At 42.4% G+C, this 12,035-nt stretch overlaps 1 protein-coding gene across 5 annotated transcripts in view; it reads left to right on the forward strand.

Moving 5' to 3' along the window:
• The window catches only part of rbm33.L (RNA binding motif protein 33 L homeolog), a 92,576-nt gene that overhangs the window by 65,027 nt on the left and 15,514 nt on the right, over positions 1–12,035 (forward strand). The window contains exon 18 of one of the 5 annotated variants that reach the window (XM_018267129.2): positions 4,860–4,897. The exons of the other annotated variants lie outside the window; for them this stretch is intronic. Coding sequence (XP_018122618.1) covers positions 4,860–4,897 — 38 coding nt within the window. The remainder of the gene's footprint in view (positions 1–4,859; positions 4,898–12,035) is intronic. 5 annotated transcript variants of the gene reach the window in all.

Raw genomic sequence — 12,035 nt, forward strand, 5'->3', positions numbered from 1 at the left:
GGCTACACAATTAAATGGTGAAGAGAATGGGGGACCTGATGTCCATCCCCATGCACTGGCTACACAATTAAATGGTGAAGAGAGTGGGGGACCTGATGTCCATCCCCATGCCCTGGCTACACAATTAAATGGTGAAGAGAATAGGGGGGTAATGTGGGGAGAGCAGTGACATCTAGGAAGTGCTGAATGGAAAGTGAAAGTAATTGCCTAAGGCATAGAGGACAATATTTGATTGACAGCTGAGATTTTAAAAAGAGCTTACAACAGTTATGAATGCTTTAATATAAAAAAGAATTTGGATTTCATGTTTTTTTTTTTTAAAAAGTTTTTTATTTAGAATTTTAAACATAACAGAGTTAAGAACAATAAAGAGACAGAGCAGGGAGAAAGTTAAGAGAAAGAGAGAGGGGAGGGGGGTAAGGTATAGAATGTTACATCCAGTAAATTAGCGTATAGGCATGCAATCATCTTGGACAGTCAACCAAGTACCCCACATTGCTTCAAATTTCGCGGGGCATCCTCTCTCTCTCGAGAGAGGTCAGTTTTTGACTCGAAAGAGAGTCATTTACCAGAGTTCTCCAATATTGTACCGTGGGAGGGTTGAGCGATTTCCAGTGCATTAATATAGCTTTCTTAGCATAATACAGGAGCTGTAAATAACATAATCTAGTATACGGGTGCAGCTGCAAGTCCCCTACTATCCCCAACAGACAGGTTTCTGGCGACCGTATGCTGGGGAGTGCAAGCTTTTCATTCAAGTACTGGAGGACTGCACTCCAAAACCTCTGAATTAATGGACAGGACCAAAACACATGAAACAGAGTACCAGGTTCCACTCTGCACTTAGGGCACAGGTCCGATACCGTATCATATATCTTAGCCAGGCGGTATTGGGTTAAGTAAGCTCTATTTAAAAATTTAATTTGTATAAGCCTGTCTCTCATCGATATTGAAAGTACTGGTACAAGCTGTAGTGCGTCCTTCCACTTTTCATCATCCAGGTCAGAAATGTCTGCTTGCCATTTGCTCTTAACTCTTTCAAGGGGAGAGGGACCTGCGGTAGATAGTATCGTATACAACCAGGATAGGGGTTTTGGCAAGTCCAACCTGCGCAGGTAGGTCTCAAGGGACGATACCTTCAAGGCCACAGGCTTTATTGGGAATTGCACATTGAAAGCATGACGTAATTGGAGATACCGAAACAACATAACTGGGTGAGGGTGACATTCCTGTTGGAGTGTGTCAAAGCTCTTACAGTCCCCCTCCGTGACGAGATCACCAAGAGTTTTAATCCCAAGTTGTGCCCACCGGACGATACCTGGGAGTGAGTATAAGTGAGGGAGGTGAATATTCCCCCATAGCGGGGTATGGGGGGACCAGGTGGTGGAGGATCCTCGGACCAGTTCTACGGATTTCTGAAATGCTTTTACCACTGTTTGCATAGGGGTGGTGGTCACGTGATATGGGGAGACACCACGGTAAGGGAGTTTGGCAAGGGCCTCAAAGGAGCCTAGTATTGCTGCCTCTAACACCACCGCTGAGTTGCTTCTATCAGGGACAATCCACCAGTGGGCATAGACCAACTGGGCCGCAAGGAAGTATAGTTTAAGGTTAGGTAAAGCAAGGCCTCCCCCAGAAGCCGGCGCCTGTAACACCTTAAAGTTTAAACGGGGATGTGCCCTGGATTTCATGTTTAAAGGGATACTGTCACGGGAAAAAAAAAATAGTTAATAGTGCTGCTCCAGCAGAATTTCTCAAAAGAGCAAACAGATTTTTTTATATTCAGTTTTGAAATCTGACATGGGGCTAGACATTTTGTCAATTTCCCAGCTGCCCCAAGTCATGTGACTTGTGCTCTGATAAACTTCAATCACTCTTTACTGCTGTACTGCAAGTTGGAGTGATACCACCCCCTCCCTTTCCCCCCCAGCAGCCAAACAAAAGAACAATGGGAAGGTAACCAGATAGCAGCTCCCTAACACAAGATAACAACTGCCTGGTAGATCTAAAAACAACACTCAATAGTAAAAATCCATGTCCCACTGAGACACATTCAGTTATATTGAGAAGGAAAAACGGCAGCCTGCCAGAAAGCATTTCTCTCCTAAAGTGCAGGCACAAGTCACATGACCAGGGGCAGCTGGGAAATTGACAAAATGTCTAGCCCCATGTCAGATTTCAAAATTGAATATAAAAAAATCTGTTTGTTCTTTTGAGAAATGGATTTCAGTGCGGAATTCTGCTGGAGTAGCACTATTAACTGATGTGTTTTGAAAAAAACATGTTTTCCGATGACAGTATCCCTTTAATATGAAAAGGACTTTTATTGTACAGATTTTTATGTCTAGGGGACAGGTCCACTTTAAGGGATTCCCCATACCGACCATTTTTCGGAAGGTTTATATATATATATATATATAATATATGTATGTGTCCCTTCTAGAGATCATACTGCACTCCTACGTCTTTTCTTAAAAATAGATTGTTTTATACACTTTATTGGGCTACTGTTACTGTTGAATACAAATGAATGTTGCCCATTAGGGCCATGGCCCTGAAAAAATATCCATAATCTGGTGTCATTTTGAACGATTCATATTTAAAGGGATGGTTTACCTTCAAATTAACATTTAGTATGTTCTATTAAGGACAATTCTAAGCAACTGATGAATTGGCCTTCATGTTTTTATAGTTTTTATAGTTTATTATTTATAGTTTTTTTAATTATCTTCTGACACTTTCCAGCTTTCAAATGGGGGGCACTGACCCCATCAAAAAAAAAAAACAATTGCTCTTTAAGGCTACAAATGTATTGTTATTGCTATTTTTTACTACTTATATTCCTATTCAGTCCTCTCCTATTCATATTCTAGTCTATTATTCCAATCAATGTATGGTCGCTAGGGTAATTTAGACCCTAGGAACCAGGTTGCTGAAATTGCAAACTGGAGAGCTGCTGAATAAAAAATAATTAAAAAAACACAAATTATTGCAAGTTTGTCTCAGAATATCACTCTACAGTGTAGTAAAAGTTAAATCAACTAGTGCAAAAGTGCCGCTTCAAAGTGCCCAAAAGCACCTCCATTAACTTGCAATGAAATTTCCTTCAAGCACTGATAGGAGCCTAAAAATGCAGACTTCATGCAGTTGATTCTTGTGCATGTCACAAGGGGTGCTCCATGCTGAAAGTTACCTGTGTGCCATTACCCTTATTATATTATTGGCTCCAAAAGTATATTGGGCATTAAATGGGTGGTTCACCTTTAAATTATCTTTTAGTATGTTATAGTATGGCTAATAAACTTTTTATTTTATTTTTTTTATAGTTTTTCTGCCAACTCTTTCCAGCTTTCAGATGGGGGTCACTGACCCCAACTAAAAACAAATGCTCTGTAAGGCTACCAATGTATTGTTATTGCCACTTTTTAGTGCTCTTTTTTATTATTTTTTTTCTATCCAGGCCCTCTCCTATTCATATTCCAGTCTCTTATTCAAATCAATGCATGGTTGCTAAGGTAATTTGGACCCTAGCAACCAGTCTGCTGAAAATGCAAACTGGAGAGCTGCTGAATAAAAAGCTAAATAACTCAAAAACCACAAATAATAAAAGATGAAAACCAATTCAAAATTGTCTCAGAATATCCCTGTCTACTTCATACTAAAAGTTAATTTAAAGGTGAACCTTTAATACCAAAATTGCCCTATCTATAATAGTTATGGTACTACTAACTGGCAGCCCATAACAATCTTGAACCTGTGTAAATGTGTACTTTCCCCATACAAGCTGTGCATGACTTGCACTGGGTCTAAGAGAGATTGCCTTTGCTCTAGTGAGATGCTGATCTATAAAGTGCCAGGCAGAGCTGCCAGTTGGCAAATCCTGCGACTCAGCGGTGACAGCTGGTCCGTCGGATACCTACAATTTTATTATGGAGGTGTGATCTACACCATGGCGCTCGATGGAAATTACTGACGCACTCAAGGGGCCCAAAGCCACAGAAGCCATGCACATATCTGCAGAATGCAAGTGCCAGTTTCTAATGTGCCAGTCGCACATCAGTCTTACATATGTTAGTATTCAGCTCTAAAAATAGTCATGGCCGCTTCCATGCAATCCTGTAGAGCCTAATGACTAGATAATTGCTTCCCCTTTACCGCTATCCAGAAACCTGTTATCCGGAAAGCTCCGAATTAGGCCATCTGCTATAGACTTCATTGTAATCAAATAATACAATAAATTAAAAACTGATTTCCTTTTTCTTGGTAAAAATAAAACAGTATCTTGTACAGGTATGGGACCTGTTATCCAGAATGCTCGGGACCTGGGGTTTTCCGGATAACGGATCTTTCCGTAATTTGGGTCTTCATGCCTTAAGTCTACTAGAAATTAATTTAAACATTAAATAAACCCAATAGGCTGGGTTTGCTTCCAATAAAGATTAATTATATCTTAGTTGGGATCAAGTACAAGCTACTGTTTTATTATTACAGAGAAAAAGGAAATCTTTTTTAAAAATTTGGATTATTTGGATAAAATGGAGTCTATGGGAGCCATTCCGTAATTTGGAGCTTTCTGGATATCGGGTTTCCAGATAAGGGATCCTATACCTGTACTTGATACAAATTAAATTTATAAGTAATCCTTATTGGATTAATTTAACGTTGAAATCATTTTTTTCGTAGACTTTAGATATGGAGATCCTAATTATAGAAAGTTCCCAAGTCCCCAAGCATTCTGGATAACAGGTCCCCATACCTCTGCCTGCTGGAGAATCTGTTCTTTTGTGTTGTGTTTGTATCAGATGAATTGTATAGAACCTTGTGTTTCAGACGGGTAACTAAATGTTGTACTTTTATAGCACGTGTATGTTGCATCCAAAAGTCAGACATTGGTGAAGTAAGTGTATCGTTTTCCATCGGTCTTCAAATGTTTTCATATGCAAAGTAATTTTAGGGTCAACCCTCCCCTCATCTTTTTTTTTTTTTTTTTTGACAAGATTTTATTTTCAAAATACATTTTGGATATTTTTATCATAGTCCTACTCTTAAGGTTTAATAGTAAACCGAGTAAAGCAATTTTATCCTTTCATGTCCCCTCCACTCTTATGCCTTGATCCTTAGGCCTAAAGTGATTTATAGGATCAGGGAGGGCCTAAAGCTACTTTGCAAAGACTGATTTTATATTTTCTTTGTTGTTCTTTTTACACCGTTACCTATGTTTGTGCAGTGACTATCATTTCAATCCTGTGAGGTTTTTTTGAAATCTACAGCAGAAAAATAAATATAATCCCTTCATCTTGCAACTTTGCACATCACATGTCTCCCAACCACTCATGTTTCTGCCTTATGCAATGGTGTGTTTGCTCTTGCACTTTGAGCATAAAAATCTTTGGGAAGGGACTGTGACTGTGAAATAGCAGGTATGGTAGGGAGAGATGGTGCCTATAGTAACAGTGGATAATAGTCTCTGGGAAGGGAGTGTGACTGTGGGATAGCAGGTATAGTAGGGAGAGATGGTGCCTATAGTAACAGTGGGATAATAGTCTCTGGGAAGGGAGTGTGACTGTGGGATAGCAGGTATAGTAGAGAGAGATGGTGTCTATAGTAATAGTGGGATAATAGTCTCTGGGAAGGGAGTGTGACTGTGGGATAGCAGGTATAGTAGGGAGAGATGGTGTCTATAGTAACAGTGGATAATAGTCTCTGGGAAGGGAGTGTGACTGTGGGATAGCAGGTATAGTAGGGAGAGATGGTGTCTATAGTAACAGTGGGATAATAGTCTCTGGGAAGGGAGTGTGACTGTGGGATAGCAGGTATAGTAGGGAGAGATGGTGTCTATAGTAACAGTGGATAATAGTCTCTGGGAAGGGAGTGTGACTGTGGGATAGCAGGTATAGTAGGGAGAGATGGTGTCTATAGTAACAGTGGATAATAGTCTCTGGGAAGGGAGTGTGACTGTGGGATAGCAGGTATAGTAGGGAGAGATGGTGTCTATAGTAACAGTGGATAATAGTCTCTGGGAAGGGAGTGTGACTGTGGGATAGCAGGTATAGTAGGGAGAGATGGTGTCTATAGTAACAGTGGGATAATAGTCTCTGGGAAGGGAGTGTGACTGTGGGATAGCAGGTATATAGGGAGAGATGGGTCTATAGTAACAGTGGGATAATAGTCTCTGGGAAGGGAGTGTGACTGTGGGATAGCAGGTATAGTAGGGGAGATGGTGTCCTATAGTAACAGTGGGATAATAGTCTCTGGGAAGGGAGTGTGACTGTGGATAGCAGGTATAGTAGGGAGAGAGATGGTGTCTATAGTAACAGTGGGATAATAGTCTCTGGGAAGGGAGTGTGACTGTGGGATAGCAGGTATAGTAGGGAGATATGGTGCCTATAGTAACAGTGGGATAATAGTCTCTGGGAAGGGAGTGTGACTGTGGGATAGCAGGTATAGTAGGGAGAGAGATGGTGTCTATAGTAACAGTGGGATAATAGTCTCTGGGAAGGGAGTGTGACTGTGGGATAGCAGGTATAGTAGGGAGAGATGGTGCCTATAGTAACAGTGGATAATAGTCTCTGGAAGGGAGTGTGGCTGTGGGATAGCAGGTATAGTAGGGAGAGATGGTGCCTATAGTAACAGTGGATAATAGTCTCTGGGAAGGGAGTGTGACTGTGGGATAGCAGGTATAGTAGGGAGAGATGGTGTCTATAGTAACAGTGGATAATAGTCTCTGGGAAGGGAGTGTGACTGTGGGATAGCAGGTATAGTAGGGAGAGATGGTGCCTATAGTAACAGTGGATAATAGTCCTGGGAAGGGAGTGTGACTGTGGGATAGCAGGTATAGTAGGGAGAGATGGTGCCTATAGTAACAGTGGATAATAGTCTCTGGGAAGGGAGTGTGACTGTGGGATAGCAGGTATAGTAGGGAGAGATGGTGCCTATAGTAACAGTGGATAATAGTCTCCGGGAAGGGAGTGTGACTGTGGGATAGCAGGTATAGTAGGGAGAGATGGTGCCTATAGTAACAGAAAATGAAAGTTTTTATAAAATTGTTATAGACCCAATTATAAGCTGATCCATTTTTCACTGTAAATCTTTTGCTACTAATAGAATCATATTTAAAAAAAAAAAACTGTTCCCAAATCAAGCTGTTTTGCATTACTTTGCCTAATAAAGGATTGAATGATATATTTTAATCACGCACAAATCTAGTTAGCGTGTAATTGTCGGGTATCAGAAATCTAATGCATTAAAATGAATGTTGACATCATATCTAATGGGCTAATATAAGGGACCAGAACATTGCGGTTCTGTGTTCCTTTCTCATCAGTCCCTAAGTATCTAAAGTCTGGGGTAACTTAAATACTTAATCTTCTTAGACTTAATTAGAAGGAAATGTCAGATGAGTTGGATAGCAATTACTGTGATATTAATTTCTTTGGATTGATATGCATCATGCATATCCTAATTAAATTGTCAGCAGTCAGTCTCCCAGTCAACTGCATTTTTTAATTTATACACCCTCATTAAAGCAGCAGTACTTTCTTCTGTAGCTGAGCTAATGTCCTGTTGGGTCAGCCTTTATTTCTATATATATATTGTGTGTGTTAGTTAGAATGGCTTCAAGGGAGCCCTAATCTTAAAAGGGGTGGCTCACCTTTGTTAACTTTTAGTATGTTATAGAATGGCTAATTCTAAGCAACTTTTCCGTTGGCCTTTTTATATAAATTTTAAATTATTTGCCCTCCTCTTCTTCTCTTCCCAGCTTTCAAATAGTGTTCACTGACCTCATCTAAAAAAACAAATGCCTTATAAGGCTACAAATGTATAGTTATTGCTACTTTTTATTTCTCATTTTTCCATTCAGGCCTCTCCTATTCATATTCCAGTCTCTTATTCAAATCAATGCATGGTTGCTAGGGTAATTTGGAACCTAGCAACCAGATAGCAAAAATTGCAAACTGGAGAGCTATTATCCCCACTGTTATTATTGGCACCATCTCTCCCTACTATACCTGCTATCCCACAGTCACACTCCCTTCCCAGAGACTATTATCCACTGTTACTATAGGCACCATCTCTCCCTACTATACCTGCTATCCCACAGTCACACTCCCTTCCCAGAGACTATTATCCACTGTTACTATAGGCACCATCTCTCCCTACTATACCTGCTATCCCACAGTCACACTCCCTTCCCAGAGACTATTATCCACTGTTACTATAGACACCATCTCTCCCTACTATACCTGCTATCCCACAGTCACACTCCCTTCCCAGAGACTATTATCCACTGTTACTATAGGCACCATCTCTCCCTACTATACCTGCTATCCCACAGTCATACTCCCTTCCCAGAGACTATTATCCCACTGTTACTATAGACACCATCTCTCCCTACTATACCTGCTATCCCACAGTCACACTCCCTTCCCAGAGACTATTATCCACTGTTACTATAGGCACCATCTCTCCCTACTATACCTGCTATCCCACAGTCACACTCCCTTCCCAGAGACTATTATCCACTGTTACTATAGACACCATCTCTCCCTACTATACCTGCTATCCCACAGTCACACTCCCTTCCCAGAGACTATTATCCACTATTACTATAGACACCATCTCTCCCTACAATACCTGCTATCCCACAGTCACACTCCCTTCCCAGAGACTATTACCCACTGTTACTATAGGCACCATCTCTCCCTACTATACCTGCCTATCCCACAGTCACACTCCCTTCCCAGAGACTATTATCCACTGTTACTATAGACACCATCTCTCCCTACTATACCTGCTATCCCACAGTCACACTCCCTTCCCAGAGACTATTATCCACTGTTACTTTAGGCACCATCTCTCCCTACTATACCTGCTATCCCACAGTCACACTCCCTTCCCAGAGACTATTATCCACTGTTACTATAGGCACCATCTCTCCCTACTATACCTGCTATCCCACAGTCATACTCCCTTCCCAGAGACTATTATCCCACTGTTACTATAGGCTCCATCTCTCCCTACTATACCTGCTATCCCACAGTTACACTCCCTTTCCAGAGACTATTATCCCACTGTTACTATAGGCTCCATCTCTCCCTACTATACCTGCTATCCCACAGTTACACTCCCTTTCCAGAGACTACTATCCCACTGTTACTATAGACACCGTCTCTCCCTACTATACCTGCTATCCCACAGTCACACTCCCTTCCCAGAGACTATTATCCACTGTTACTATAGGCACCATCTCTCCCTACTATACCTGCTATCCCACAGTCACACTCCCTTCCCAGAGACTATTATCCACTGTTACTATAGGCACCATCTCTCCCTACTATACCTGCTATCCCACAGTCACACTCCCTTCCCAGAGACTATTATCCACTGTTACTATAGACACCATCTCTCCCTACTATACCTGCTATCCCACTGTCACACTCCCTTCCCAGAGACTATTATCCACTGTTACTATAGGCACCATCTCTCCCTACTATACCTGCTATCCCACAGTCATACTCCCTTCCCAGAGACTATTATCCCACTGTTACTATAGACACCATCTCTCCCTACTATACCTGCTATCCCACAGTCACACTCCCTTCCCAGAGACTATTATCCACTGTTACTATAGGCACCATCTCTCCCTACTATACCTGCTATCCCACAGTCACACTCCCTTCCCAGAGACTATTATCCACTGTTAATATAGACACCATCTCTCCCTACTATACCTGCTATCCCACAGTCACACTCCCTTCCCAGAGACTATTATCCACTGTTATTATAGGCACCATCTTTCCCTACTATACCTGCTATCCCACAGTCACACTCCCTTCCCAGAGACTATTATCCACTATTACTATAGACACCATCTCTCCCTACTATACCTGCTATCCCACAGTCACACTCCCTTCCCAGAGACTATTACCCACTGTTACTATAGGCACCATCTCTCCCTACTATACCTGCTATCCCACAGTCACACTCCCTTCCCAGAGACTATTATCCACTGTTACTATAGACACCATCTCTCCCTACTATACCTGCTATCCCACAGTCACACTCCCTTCCCAGAGACTATTATCCACTGTTACTATAGGCACCATCTCTCCCTACTATACCTGCTATCCCACAGTCACACTCCCTTCCCAGAGACTATTATCCACTGTTACTATAGGCACCATCTCTCCCTACTATACCTGCTATCCCACAGCCACACTCCCTTCCCAGAGACTATTATCCACTGTTACTATAGGCACCATCTCTCCCTACTATACCTGCTATCCCACAGTCACACTCCCTTCCCGGAGACTATTATCCACTGTTACTATAGGCACCATCTCTCCCTACTATACCTGCTATCCCACAGTCACACTCCCTTCCCAGAGACTATTATCCCACTGTTACTATAGGCTCCATCTCTCCCTACTATACCTGCTATCCCACAGTTACACTCCCTTTCCAGAGACTATTATCCCACTGTTACTATAGGCTCCATCTCTCCCTACTATACCTGCTATCCCACAGTTACACTCCCTTTCCAGAGACTACTATCCCACTGTTACTATAGACACCGTCTCTCCCTACTATACCTGCTATCCCACAGTCACACTCCCTTCCCAGAGACTATTATCCACTGTTACTATAGGCACCATCTCTCCCTACTATACCTGCTATCCCACAGTCACACTCCCTTCCCAGAGACTATTATCCACTGTTACTATAGGCACCATCTCTCCCTACTATACCTGCTATCCCACAGTCACACTCCCTTCCCAGAGACTATTATCCACTGTTACTATAGACACCATCTCTCCCTACTATACCTGCTATCCCACTGTCACACTCCCTTCCCAGAGACTATTATCCACTGTTACTATAGGCACCATCTCTCCCTACTATACCTGCTATCCCACAGTCATACTCCCTTCCCAGAGACTATTATCCCACTGTTACTATAGATACCATCTCTCCCTACTATACCTGCTATCCACAGTCACACTCCCTTCCCAGAGACTATTATCCACTGTTACTATAGGCACCATCTCTCCCTACTATACCTGCTATCCCACAGTCACACTCCCTTCCCAGAGACTATTATCCACTGTTACTATAGACACCATCTCTCCCTACTATACCTGCTATCCCACAGTCACACTCCCTTCCCAGAGACTATTATCCACTGTTATTATAGGCACCATCTTTCCCTACTATACCTGCTATCCCACAGTCACACTCCCTTCCCAGAGACTATTATCCACTATTACTATAGACACCATCTCTCCCTACTATACCTGCTATCCCACAGTCACACTCCCTTCCCAGAGACTATTACCCACTGTTACTATAGGCACCATCTCTCCCTACTATACCTGCTATCCCACAGTCACACTCCCTTCCCAGAGACTATTATCCACTGTTACTATAGACACCATCTCTACCTACTATACCTGCTATCCCACAGTCACACTCCCTTCCCAGAGACTATTATCCACTGTTACTATAGCACCATCTCTCCCTACTATACCTGCTATCCCACAGTCACACTCCCTTCCCAGAGACTATTATCCACTGTTACTATAGGCACCATCTCTCCCTACTATACCTGCTATCCCACAGTCATACTCCCTTCCCAGAGACTATTATCCCACTGTTACTATAGGCTCCATCTCTCCCTACTATACCTGCTATCCCACAGTTACACTCCCTTTCCAGAGACTATTATCCCACTGTTACTATAGGCTCCATCTATCCCTACTATACCTGCTATCCCACAGTTACACTCCCTTTCCAGAGACTACTATCCCACTGTTACTATAGACACCGTCTCTCTCCCTACTATACCTGCTATCCCACAGTCACACTCCCTTCCCAGAGACTATTATCCACTGTTACTATAGGCACCATCTCTCCCTACTATACCTGCTATCCCACAGTCACACTCCCTTCCCAGAGACTATTATCCACTGTTACTATAGGCACCATCTCTCCCTACTATACCTGCTATCCCACAGTCACACTCCCTTCCCAGAGAC

This window comes from Xenopus laevis, chromosome 6L (genome assembly GCF_017654675.1).
Source record: "Xenopus laevis strain J_2021 chromosome 6L, Xenopus_laevis_v10.1, whole genome shotgun sequence".
NCBI lineage: Eukaryota > Metazoa > Chordata > Amphibia > Anura > Pipidae > Xenopus > Xenopus laevis.